At 36.4% G+C, this 13,904-nt stretch overlaps 1 protein-coding gene across 4 annotated transcripts in view; it reads right to left on the minus strand.

Annotated features, from left to right (window-relative positions):
- AEBP2 (AE binding protein 2) overlaps positions 1–13,904 on the minus strand; it is a 96,321-nt gene that overhangs the window by 63,241 nt on the left and 19,176 nt on the right. For all 4 annotated transcript variants that reach the window (XR_006889812.1, XR_006889811.1, XM_046670058.1 and 1 more), the window contains exon 3: positions 7,220–7,327. Coding sequence is in view for 2 of the 4 variants with exons in the window: in XM_046670058.1 (XP_046526014.1) it covers positions 7,220–7,327 (108 nt within the window). In the remaining 2 variants the exon portion in view is untranslated. The remainder of the gene's footprint in view (positions 1–7,219; positions 7,328–13,904) is intronic.

Genomic DNA, 13,904 nt, shown 5'->3' on the forward strand with positions numbered 1-13,904 from the left:
GGAGGAGCTTATCTAGGAATTATCTTTGCACTTTAATTACCACAGATAAATATTATAAAAACACAAGGCAAAGAAACTATATTTGTGTTTTAGGAGTATATTTGATTTTACAAAAACTAAAATTTCATAATGAGCTGACATGATCAATTATTTTCATATGACACTATCTTATCAGGCATAAGACAGATAAGTTTAGGGAACATAAAATTAGGCTTAAACCTAAATGACACAACTATGACTTTAATTTATTTCCCATATCCAGTCAATGAGCTCTCACTGACTTCCAGCTTCTGGCACCCTTGCCATTACCAGCACCCCAAAGGAGACTCTTAGGATTCAGATCTTAAGACAGCTGCCCCACAAGCCACATGAGCAAAGACTGATAAATCCAATATATAAAAATCTGTATTAGATGAACACCAAAAAAAAATGACAGTCGTGGATTATAAGCCAAAGAATAAAATAAGAACACGTGTCCATTCCACAGAAAGATGAGTGATTAACTGATAGAACAAAGAACAGAAAGCACTGTAAGTAGAATACCAACGAACGAATTCAGATGGGAAGACAGAAAAATACTCATTTTGTAACCCTCATAGTAATAATTGATTCAGGCGAGAATCATCAATGGATACTAAAACTAGTTCTAATGGGGATGTAGGTTCAAAGTATCTCTCCAAAAATTATTAATTGTAAAGACACAAAAAATAAGTTTACAATGGAGAACCTAGCAAATTTCACTTTAATCAAGTGATGCTAGGTAACTGCATCCACGATGGAACAAATCAAGTGTCCCCTGAACTGATACAGTAAGCATTTTGTTTTATTTTCTCCACAAGTGCATAAAGTGAATCTGATCACCAAACAATCTCAAAATGAGGAGCGTACAAAATAAAAGGTTTACACACTTCACAAATATCAGTGCCGTGAAAAATAAAGAAAGGCTGAGGAAAACTAAATGCAATCGTAAACCAAGGGGGAAAAAACAGCTATAAAGGACATTATTGAGACAATTAGTAGAATATGCATAGCTAATAGCATCAATGTTAATGTCTGGATTTTGTTAACTGTACTAATGTCATGTAAATAAATGTCCTAGTGCTTAGAAAATACACATACTGAAATATTTAGGGATATTGCTCCTCTCAAATGGTTCCCCAAAAATATGTGTGCGTTGGGGGTGTGGATAGGTAGGGAAGGAGAGAGAGAGAGATGGGGAGAGGGAGAAAGACAGATGGAGAGATGATGATGGATAGATAAATACACAAAGAGCAAACGTGGCAAAATCTTAACTGGTGAATCCAGGTTAAGGGTAAATGGGAGTTCTTCATACGTGTATGTGTGAGGGAAAATACATGGGAGTCAGTGCATCTTTTCTGTAAAATGAAATTATTTCAAAATTAAACAGTTTTAAAAATCTGCATTTTAGAAAAAGCACCATAAAAAGTGAAGAAAAATGTCAAAATGGGGAAAATATTTAACTCCTATCACAGCAATGATGCACTTTTTTTCCTACTTTACAAAAATGAACGAGTTCGAAAAGATTTCCATTCTAAAAATACAAAAATAAGAGAAAAAAACAGTAACGTGAATATACAGAAACACATTTACATTGTATTTACATTGTACATATCTACAGTGTATATACACAGAAATGCATACTAATCTCAATACACAGAAACATCTAGATGGCAGAACAAAGAAAAATTAAAGAGAAATGACAAGCTAGGCAAAATATCTATTAGATATAGCAAATACATACATTTAAAATTGAGTTTTTAAAAATCAGAAAGAAAAAATCCAATAGAAAAAAAGGCAAAACAAATGAACAAGCAATGCAGGGAAAAAAACCAAATAGCCAAAACATGTAAAGATATTCAAACCTTGCTAGCAGTCAAAAAAACTGCCTAGCAGATTGGCAAAGATAAAACAGACTACTAATGCCAAGGTTCAGCAATGTGGTGGAGAAGGAGATACCGCCGCTGCTGGTTAGAATATCAATTGGTATGTTTTTCCAGAGGAGGAATTTAACGACACCTATCAAAAGCAAGTCTATACGTTTACCCTTTGACCTAGCAAAACAGCTTCTAGAAATTTATATTAGCCGAAAAAATCGTCGATAAAAATGTATTCATTGATTACATTATTCTTTATGTTGGGGAAAACTGAAAAGTTAAATATCCATCAAGAAAAGAATGGTTAGGGCCAGCCCTGTGGGTGAGTGGTTAAGTTCGCAGCCGCAGCATGGCTCGATGAGTAAGTGGTGTGTAGGTCTGCACCTGGGATCCAAACCTGCAAACTGTGGGCCGCCACCAGGCCAGCATCATGTTTTTTAAGATATGAAATAAACTGAACTCTTCAAGGAATGCTTGAAGAATATTGTAAATATAATAGAAAAGGCAAAAAAAACCCAAAATACAAATAATATTAGAATAATCAAATTGCCAGACTAACAGACAGTAAGAAATAACAGGAATCTAAAGACAACACACAGTCCATCTATCACACAGGAGCCGTTCTGCATTACAACTTATTGAGAGGCACTAGAGCACAAGTGGTTAAGGACACAGAGCCTGGGTTCACATCGCCTCTGAAATCCTCAATCTGCCACTAACTGCCCAGGACCTGAGAGCACATTTAATCTCTGCTTACCCCCATTTCCTCACCTATAAAATGATGGCAACAACTATAATTACCCCAAAGACTTGTCGTAAGGATAAAATTTTTGTTAAAATATCTAATGCAATAAAGTATATATGTACATGCAAAGACTCTTCACCGCAGCATTATTCAAGCCTTTGCTATCAAGATTATTTCTGACCCCTACTTCACCCTGCTCAATACACAAATACTAGAATAGTCAAAAAGAAACTTCTTGCAACCAATTGCTCTTACATTTAATTTCTAAATAGTCCAAGCTTGTTAGTCAGAAATATTTTTAGAAACATTTTCAAATTGCCACCATAAAGTATCGCCTACGTATATGAAACTACATGTTATTCCCTAAATAGTCCACTCATTCTTTTATGCTTCCTTTTCTTTCTCTCAAAAGTACCTATTTTCCGTAATTAGATAGCAGTGATAGTTGCACAACTCTGTGAATATACTAAAAACACTGAATTGTACACTTGATGAATTTTATGGTATGTAAATTATATTTGAAAATATGTGCGTGTGGTGGTTGCCCGGTCAGCTCAGTCGGTAGAGCATGAGACTCTTAAAATATGTGCGTGTGTGTATCTGAAATGATCTGTCACTGTAAGACAAAACTCTCAGCTTCTGCGTAAGTCCCTCTTCATCTTCATACACTGAGGGCAGGCAAACATTTTTTAGACAGAATACAAAAAGCAGTAACCATAAAAAAAAATAGTTAATAAATTAGGTCTCACTCAAATTAGAAACTATTCTTCAAAAGATCCCATTAGGAAAGGTAAAAAGGATAACCAAAGACAGACTGGAAGAAGGTATTTGCAATACATATATCTGACAAAGGACTTGTACCCAAAATATATTAAAAAAATAGATGTAATAATAAAAGACAAACCATTCAATAAAATAATAGGCAAAGACTTGAATAGGCACTTCACTCAAAATAGGATATTCAAATAGCCATAAGCACATGAAAACGTGCTCAACGTCATTACTCACCAGGGAAATAAAAAAGCCACAATGAGATACTACATATCCACCAAAATGGCTAAAATTAAAAATATCAATACAGAGAGCAACTAAAACTCTCATCTACTGCTTGTGGGAACATAAAATGATACAACCAATCTGAAGAAGAGTCTGGTAGTTTCTAAAGCTAAGTATGCCCTACTGTATGACTCAGCATTTCCACTCATAGATACCCAGCCAAGAGAAATGACTATATGCATGCAATCAGAAGACATGTACAAGAATGTACACAGTGCAGCTTGATTAGTAACAGCCAAAGACTGGAAACAACCCAAATGCCCATCAGCATGAGAATGGATAAACTGTGGTTTATTTGTTCAATGGAATACTCCTCAGCAATTTTTAAAAGATGATTGGTTTATACAACAACATGGACAAATCTCACTGATATTTTGTTAAGTGAAAAAAGCCAGACACAAGAGTTCACATAACTAAACTGGGATGATAAAAATCATAAGATGGCCTGGGGGAAAGCTTAGAGGATGAGAAAAGAGATAGACTGGAAAGGAACGTTAGGAAATCTTGTTTTACTGAAAACATTCCTCATCAGGGTGGTGGTTACACAGGTGCACACACACATATAAAACAAATCTTTAAAGGGTTGAACACAAGTGTACTATGGACACTTTAACGTATATTATGTTTTGTTATATCTAAAAAAATTCTTTTTTTCAAAAAAAAATAAGAAACTTGCCCAAAACATCACCTCATCACCTCCTCTCTATAGTCAACTCCCGCTCACCTTCTACTGCGCTTTCCCAGCCCCCATGACAGCCAATTTAATTGATCCCTAATCTACATTTCCAGAGAACGTTTTATAGGTCACTATTAAAGCACTTAAAGCATTTCATTATTTAAATCTATTTAGATGCGTATAAACTTAAAGAACGCACGCTTCCTGTCTTTCTTATGCACCTTGCTTCCAAAATGCCAAGCACAGTGCCACGTACTGCAGACATCAATAAATGTTTTCTTCATATAATGATTGCTCTCACTTATACAAAAATGACTCACTAAACCAAACCCCTTAACTTTTGTCTTTTAAAGACAATTTCTTTCCTCTCCTCCAATGAAAATCTTCTACAGCTTCTATAAAGAGGATTTGAGGGGAACACCCATTTGTACAGGCTTTGAAATTAACTGGCACATCATAATATTATAACCAGAACTGCTGCCTTAAAGAGAAACATATGAAAATACACACAATGAGAAAGTAAATGATTCTTTTACTTTAACAACAATAATATCTTACATTTACTGGACACATACTGTACTATTCTGTTAGGTAACTAGCAATACCAATTACACATTAGACAGGAAGTTAAAAAAGCTGTCTGAGGTCACACGTGTCTAACAAATGTCGAAGTCAGGATCTACAGGATCACTACAGGAAAAACTAAGGTGTTAAAGTTATAGGATCCACATGCCAACAGAAAGGTCAACGAAACCAAAGAAAGAAAAAAGAAATCCAAACGGTTAGATGTATGAAAAGATGCCCAAATTAACTCATAATGAAAGAAAAGCAAATTAAAACTACATTAGGGTGCAATTTCTCACCTACTGGATAGAGAAAAATCCAAAAGTGTGACAATACCCTCTTCGCAAGGCTGTGGAGAAGGTAGACATTCTAATATTGCTGAAGAGAGCACAATCCCTAAGGAGGGCAGCTTGACAATGTTTATCAAAATTACCAATGCTTATACAGCCTTTGGTTCACCCACTCCTAACAGCTGTGGGAAATCTTTCCTACATACGTAATTATACATGTACAAGATGCCATACATGCAAAGACTCTTCACCGCAGCACTATGTGTACAGTCATGCGCTACATAACGAGGTTTCAGTCAAAGACAGACTGCACAGACAGTAGTAGTCTCATAAAATTAGTGCCAAATAGCCTCGGTGTGTAGTAGCCTATACCACCTAAGGTTTGTGTGAGTACACTCTAAGGTGTGGACATGATGATGAAACCACCTAACGATGAACTTCTCAGAATATACCCATTGTTAAGTGATGCATGACTGCAACAGCAAAAGACTAGAAAAAATCCAAGTGTCCATATAAGGTTGGTGAAATAAACTGCTACAGCAACACAATGGAATACCATGAAGTTATTAAAAAAAGAGAGGGGCACACCCAGTGGCACATCAGTTAAGTGAGCACGTTCCGCTTCAGCGGCCCAGGGTTTGCTGGTTCGGATCCCAGGTGCGGACATGGCACTGCTTGGCAAGCCATGCTGTGGCAGGCGTCCCACATATAAAGTAGAGGAAGATGGGCACGATGTTAGCTCAGGGCCAGTCTTCCTCAGCAAAAAGAGGAGGGCTGGCGGCAGATGTTAGCCCAGGGCTAATCTTCAAGAAAAAAAAGAAAGAAAGAAAAGAAAAAAAAAGAATATTCTCTATGAACAGATATGGAAAGATCTCCAGTATAAAGAATGTTAAAAAAGCAGGGTGCACGTAACACACAATACAAGACGTTAATAATGGAGGAAACTTAGTATAGGGAATATGGAAACTCCGTAATCTTTGTAATATTTCTAAGTCTACAACTGCTCTGAAATAAAAAGTTTATTAAAAAAAAAGCAAGGTACAAACAGTACATAGTCTACTAGATTTTTGTGTAAGAAGGGAAGGAGAATGAGACTACATATTTATTTGCTTGTAGTTCCATAAAGAAATACTAGAACAATTTACTAGAAATGAATGACAATGGCTATATATTTGGGGGAGAGAGAATAAGGGAACAAGGAGTAAGACGTTTCGATGTAAAGTACTTCTTTATAATTTCTTAACTTGGTAATGATTGTCTTTTCAAAAGAAAAATTAAGTGATTTTAAAAAGCAACTCCAGAAGAATCATCTCATTCTCTAATGAATTGCAAGGGATGTTTCCAGCATAGTATTTACCCACCAGTAGGTATTAGGGGTTTAACAACTATTAAACTTCTTTAAAACACAAACTTTTACTCTCCATTGTATATGTTTCTCATAACTACAAACCAAATATTTTGTTTAATCTTTAACAAAGATAAACAGAAAAATGCTTTTTGTGGAAAACTTGCTCTGTATCCGAATTACCCAGAAAACATGTACTTGACACAGTGATTTACAACAAAGCACTGTAACATGACCTCAAAACTGAGTAAAAGAAATTAAATCCCTCAATGATCCATAATTTCATTTTTTCATATAATTAGTATTGTTTGCTAATAAAAATGCTGAAACATTTGAAAGTGAGAGAACAGAATCAGACAACAAGGTATTAAACAACAGCCAACCAATTTAAAAGACATGCATTTAAATGGTCTAGCCTCTAGCTATATTCAAGACCCCCGACGGTGACTTTTTTCCTATTCTCCAAATTTTAAAAGTGAATTAAATTATCTTCACCTCTATCTGTTTTTGAAACTGCACGCATCTACAGGAATGTCAAAACAAATGGCTCTTTTAAAAATTTTTAGAAGGGCAAAAGTACGCCCATTAAGAAACATGTCAACTTAAGTTGAAATTAAAAAACAAAAAACTTACATACACTTAACTTACCTTGAAAGGTTTGTCTCCACTGTGTGTCAGCATGTGCCTCTGTAACCAACTCTGACTGGTTGACGGAGTGTTATATACTTTACAACCTTTCCATAAGCAAACAAATACCTGTTAAAAGAAGAGCCATAATAATTTTCATCACTTATTTCAAAGAGTTTTATTCCTTGTAAGCACAAAGAACATGCTGAAAGTCTTCAATTGACAAAAAGAGCCATTTAATGTCTGAGCCAATCAAAATGCTTAACGTAGGTAGTTAAACTTTCTAAACATCCTGCATGGGAGGCACAGTTCTAACCCTTCCCCCTGAAGGCTGCTGCCCGGTCCCTCAACAAGGAACTGACACACCATTCCCAAAGTGCCCTTCAGAAGGAAATATACACATTATTAACAATATATCCTTAGCCACTGGGACTATGGACTATTATTTACATTTTTGTACTTAGTGCATGGGAAAAAAGTATGTATTAATTGCAAATATCAGGAAAATATACAAAGAAACAATGAAAATAAATCAAAATAGTAAAATGTCAATTAGTAGATACTGATAGTTTCATCTTCAAAAATGAGTAACACAATTAAACTACCACGTCACAATTTTTCTGCTCTTGACTGCCTATTCTCACAAGCATACTATTTATTTTTATGTTGTCCTTTTCATTAAAAATGATTTCCAATGATCTTGATTATAAAGCAAAACTTAACACAAAATGTTAAATTATTATAGTTTCAAAAGCAACGGGCACAACTCTATCATCATATTAGATCCATGTTCTTGGATTCAGGCAACTTAGTATGACTGGGTTTGGAACGCACAATCTAAGAAGTGACAATCTCATCTTTATCATCTTCCTACTAGTCAGAGACCAGTTTCCTGATTATACTTCCATCAAACTGAACACTGAAAACTGATCCCCAACATCAGCAGAAGTACGGATCTATTACAATGACTACCTTCAAAGAAGCACTTATGTTCTTTTCTAAGGTAAGAACAATTATAAATAGAGCCACACTTTAAAGACTATAATGTACTACATTTACAACAGAATAGAGAGACACACAGAACTGAAGAAACATTCATTAAATGGTTTAAAATAAAATTAAAAGACTAGGGCCGGCCCGGTGGCGCAGCAGTTAAGTCGCACATTCTGCTTGGCAGCCCAGGATTCGTCGCCGGTTCAGATCCTGGGGGCGGATGCACCGCTTGTCAAGCCATGCTGTGGCAAGCGTCCCACATAAAACAGAAAGATGGGCACGGATGTTAGCTCAGGGCTAATCTTCCTCAAAAAAAAAAAGACTAGAAAAACCGGCAGTCTAAAATAACTGAGCTCAATTTTTACTCAAAACTAAAACCAGGGGCCGGCCTGGTGGCTGAGCAGTTAAGTTCGCACCCTCCACTTCGGCGGCCCAGGGTTTCGCCAGTTCGGATCCTGGGCGCGGACATGGCACCACTTATCAGGCCACGATGAGGCAGCATCCTCCATGCCACAGCTAGAGGACCCACAACTAAAAATACACAACTATGTACCGGGGGGCTTTAAAAAAGAAAAAACCAAAACCATTTTACATCAGATAGGTCTAACAAGGCAACATCACCATTGCTATTTAACAGACTGCTCAAAGCTCTTGCATGTTCTCATTCCACAACACATCTGCTAGCTTCTTTTAGTTAAACAGATATAGAATAACATCTCCTCTTTCACACTTAAAATTCCTGACCCTAGTATATGTTTATAAAATGATTCCTGAAGTTTCCAGAATTGAAAGCTACTTTTAAACAACTCCAGAAGAGAAAAAAAAATTTGAAAAGCTACACCTATGTACTGTGGAAATTAATTCAATGTTTGACAATCACATCCAGATAACCAGCACTACCTATCAATTTCCTGACTCAAGACTATTAGACTCTCAGTCATAAATATTCAAACCAAGTAAGAAAAGGGAATCAGAGGTTGGTTTAAAATTCTCTGACAAGTCATATCAAATAAACAGAAACGGCTTAAAGCAAGTATTTGGGAACAAAATTAATGTCACTATGTAATAATTTTTATAACAGTGAAGAATTCTGTTGATGTAACTCTTAAGTGAGCCCTGTGCTTAGGTACTCTCAAAGAAACAAATCAAATCGTGCCCCACCTAACATTACCAAACCACTACTACCCTTCTAATTTTTTTTCTATGAATAAACATGAGTATGGAGGCGACAGCAGACCCTGTAATCCCGTCATACAGAGCCTTAATTAGTGAGGAGGTGTGCTCTAGACTCTAGTGGAATAATGCCAAGTATCACTATTAGGGCAACATCTTCAGGTTCAAAGAAAAACCATAACCTTCAATCTAGCGAATTTTGTAGGAAATGAAATAAGTATAAAGAGAACAAAGCTAACTATGTTTAGCTATATTTGGGTGAAATATTTGAAAACTAATTCTAGGGGAGGACGTTCAACTTGCACAAGGGTGGTCTCGACACCCAAAACAGGCACTAAAAATTCACATGAAAGATCCACAAAAACCACAAAACTGTTAAGTAAAATTTCCTTTCCTAATCTTTATCAGGAAGACCCTTTGATGAAATAGTTTAAAATCTGACAAAAGGGTCTTTTTCTTCAAACCTGAAGACTCTGTAGATGCACAATATCTGAAAAACATTTTTATACCCTATTTTTAGAAACTTTCACATAGCAAAAGTTAACCCTGAAAACCAAATACTATAGGAATTCAACCCAAATTTGGAAGGAATTGTTCAAAAATAAAATGTCATGGGGGCTGGCCCCGTGGCCGAGTGGTTAAGTTCGCGCGCTCCGCTGCAGGCGGCCCAGTGTTTCGTTGGTTCGAATCCTGGGTGCGGACATGGCACTGCTCGTCAGACCACACTGAGGCAGCGTCCCACATGCCACAACTAGAAGAACCCACAGCGAGAAATATACAACTATGTACTGGGGGGCTTTGGGGAGAAAAAGGAAAAAATAAAATCTTAAAAAAAAAAAAAAATAAAATAAAAAATAAAATGTCATGGTTCTACTATACCATCTTAAATGAATTAAGATCTAGCTACGTTAATTAGAATACTGAGGCACAGAGGTTTATAGTCCAAGCTCTCATGATACATAGAGACTTATGGCCTATTAGGCTGTGTTAGGCGTAACAGAAACAGAACCCAAGTAGATCGCCTGAATTCCACCCAGCTCTTTCACGCTTTGTAGCTATGCAATCCTAAAAGAATCATTTGTCTTAAGTCCCTATTTCCTTTTTCATCAAATAGACACTATGAGCACACATCTGATAACTCCAAAACACGATGAGGACGTAAGATAATACATTCTCTCAGAAAGACTAGTTAACACAAAACTTGGATGATATTAGACAATGGAGGTGCCTTCTCAAAATAACCGCCATCAGATTTTTCTGCCAGACTATCCAAGAAAAAAAGAAAAACACAACACACAGCCATTAAAAGAATTATTTCTGGACTACCAAATAATCTTCAAATTTACAATGACCTAACTTATAAGATGTAGAGGTCTAAATGTTCAGTGTTACAGGGAGGTTTGGGCCTTCTGTTGAGAACTCTTCTAGAAAAACTTACTCACTACCACGTGAATAGGTCAGCTCTACCTTCAAGGATCTCCAAAATTCCCAAAAAGAAGGCTGGTACAAACCTGGAAACCAAGGGTAGTCTTAGTCTTCACCTTGATCAATTGCCTTGAAGAAATGTATCAGTGTATTTATCTCAATGCATGCATGACCTACATCCACAACAGCTTGTATGACAGTACAGATAAATGCACTTACACTTATCTGGTCACTAACATCTCACACCTGAAGTGCGTAAATGAATCCATCAAAACTTTCTGTAAGTAGGGGCCGGCCCCGTAGCCAAGTGGTTAAGTTCGTGTGCTCCGCTTTGGCGGCCTAGGGTTTCACTGGTTCAGATCCTGGGCGCAGACATGGTACCGCTCATCAGGCCATGTTGAGGGGGCATCGCACATGCCACAACTAGAAGGACCCACAACTAAAATATACAACTATGTACTGGGGGGATTTGGGGAGAAAAAGCAATAAAAAAAAAATTTCTCTAAGTAAATTTAAAACTCCACTGCAAAAGAATATAATGTAATCTGACAGAGTCTAAGGATGCCTAAGTCTGTTATTACTGGTAAAGTAAATGAAAATCAGCCAAATGCAGAGCCAGTAAGCAGTAACTTATATGACACAAACACACACACGCGTGTTTTACTAAGAAATTAGATTCCTTCTACAGTAAAATGATACAAAAAAATTTTATATAAAGAGACACACCATCTAAAGTTAGGAAGGGGTTGGATAATTTTATGATCCCTTTAAGCTCTAATATTTCTTAGGAAAAAACCAGCGCAGGGACACCCCTTGTGGTCTATTGGTTAAACTCAGCGCACTCCACTTCAGCAGCCCGGGTTTGGTTCCTGGTCACAGACCTACACCACTCGACAGCAGCCATGTTGAAGCGGCAATCCACATACAAATTAGAGGAAGACTGGCACAAATGTTAGCTCAGGGCAAATCTTCCTCAGCAAAAAAAAAAAAAAACAAAAAAAAACAAAAAACCAGCTCATTTCCTTTACAAAATGTGAACATACAAAAGAAGTAAAATATTTTTTATATCTAATTATTCTGTCTCAAATCAGGTGACTCTCAGGGTCTAAAATGACAGCTATAATTTTGTAATCCTATTATTTTTAACCATATTAAATGTATTAACATTTTCAATTTCCTCTGTTAAAAGACATTTAATAAAAGAGGAAAAAAATATTCAATAAGACACTCAAATTACAAAAATAAAATATTCCTTATTTATTGCAACAGATACGACCAATTTCATGTTGTGTTCAGGAGATACCAGATTGACAATCAAAACTCAAACAGACCCCCTGACTGATTTCACTTCCTAGCAGCATTCCACTTTAACCCTGAGACTCTACAAATGTCATTTTATATAAAATAAAGGTAACCGGCCTCATTCAAGTCTTCAAAGAATTAACCTATCATCCTCCAAAATCTTCCTCTGGCCCTCTCCCCTCAAACACACCAAAGAAAATATACAAAAGAAAACTTAATAAAATATCATGTAAAACAACTCCTGCATCCAGAAACATGAACAGATTTCTTTCTGGCAATTGTTTTTAAAGTGAGAAATAGTTAAGATAGAAAGAAGAGAATACTAATGGATCTTATTGAACCACTGAAACCCTACAAGACGAAGTTCCCCGCCTACCAAGACTTAGAGGTATATATTAAGAGGACACTGGGATTTGAAATTTGATTAGTACAATAGCTCAGTCTAGTTTTTGAATCCAGTCATGCACGGAAGTATGGACCCAAGAACACAATTCTATTATATTTAACAAAAAATGTTAAAAAAACTTTTTTTGCCTCTGTTTTTATTTTTTAAACAGGAGAAAGAACTCATGTTTTTTTAATAAAAAGATATATTCATGGGGCCTGCCCCATGGCCTAGTGGTTAAGTTCGGAATGCTCTGCTCCGGCGGCCCGGGTTCACCAGTTCAGATCCGGGATGCAGACTTAGACCACTCGTCAGCCATGCTGTGGCGACAACCCACATATAAAACAGAAGATGACTGGCACAGAGGTTAGCTCAGGGCCACTCCTCCTTACACAAAAAAAGGGAGATTGGCAACAGGACTAATTTTACTCAGGAAAAAAATATATACATATTCATAATTTGGTGTTTAAATGGTTAGTTTAGCTTTAAACGTACATTTAAAGTATCCACCCACTTTGATATATGAAAAGAAAAAGCTAAACTCTACCTAACTTCAGTCTCCAAATATAATTAAAGTCCACATGACATGGGTAGGAAAAGAACTTTCTAAGCTGTATATATGATGGTTTTTTCACAGCATGACGACCAGAGTGGGATGAGAAAAAGAACAGGAATTAGTACAGTATTTAGATCTTAATAACTTAATGCTCCAGTGAAATTGTCATCTTTCAGTAATTAGAAGCATAAAATCTTCTGGAGTTACCAATTTTTTCCTATTTTGTTTCTGTTCCATTATGACAGTTGGGGTAGAAAGAAGAGAAACAAGAAATCTAAAAAAAAAACTATGTCATCAAAATCAGATGTGTTCCACTTACATGAGGCATCTGGAATAGTCAAACTTACAGAGACAGAAAGTAGAACAGTGGTTACCAGCGGCTGGGGGAAGGGAGGATTAGAGAGTCAGTGTTTCATGGGTACGGGTTTCAGTTTGGGATGATGGAAAAGTCCTGAAGATGGATAGTCGTGATGGTTGCACAACAATGTAAATGTTCTTAACGCCACTGAATCATACTCTCAAAAACAGTTAAAACGATTTCTTTAAAAAGTACCCTTCAAAGGGTACTTTGAAGCCCATTTCAAAAAAAATCAGATGTTCCAACCAACCACTACTCTAAAGCACAAAACCAGATCAAGATTTCCTGCCTTATACAGTAGTATTAAGTTTCCAAATTCTCATTCATACTTTATCACCCAGAAAGCTTCATCTACATACCAACGGTATATAGAAATAAACAGGATGCCTTTTCTACATTTCTCTGATCCTTCACATTTGTAGTTTAGCAATTAATGTCCTTCAAAGACCAGGACTCCCTTCTGTGGTCAAAACAGCATCACCCTTAAAATTAGCCAGAGAATCTTATTATTTAT

This window comes from Equus quagga, chromosome 1 (genome assembly GCF_021613505.1).
Source record: "Equus quagga isolate Etosha38 chromosome 1, UCLA_HA_Equagga_1.0, whole genome shotgun sequence".
In the NCBI taxonomy this organism is placed as follows: domain Eukaryota; kingdom Metazoa; phylum Chordata; class Mammalia; order Perissodactyla; family Equidae; genus Equus; species Equus quagga.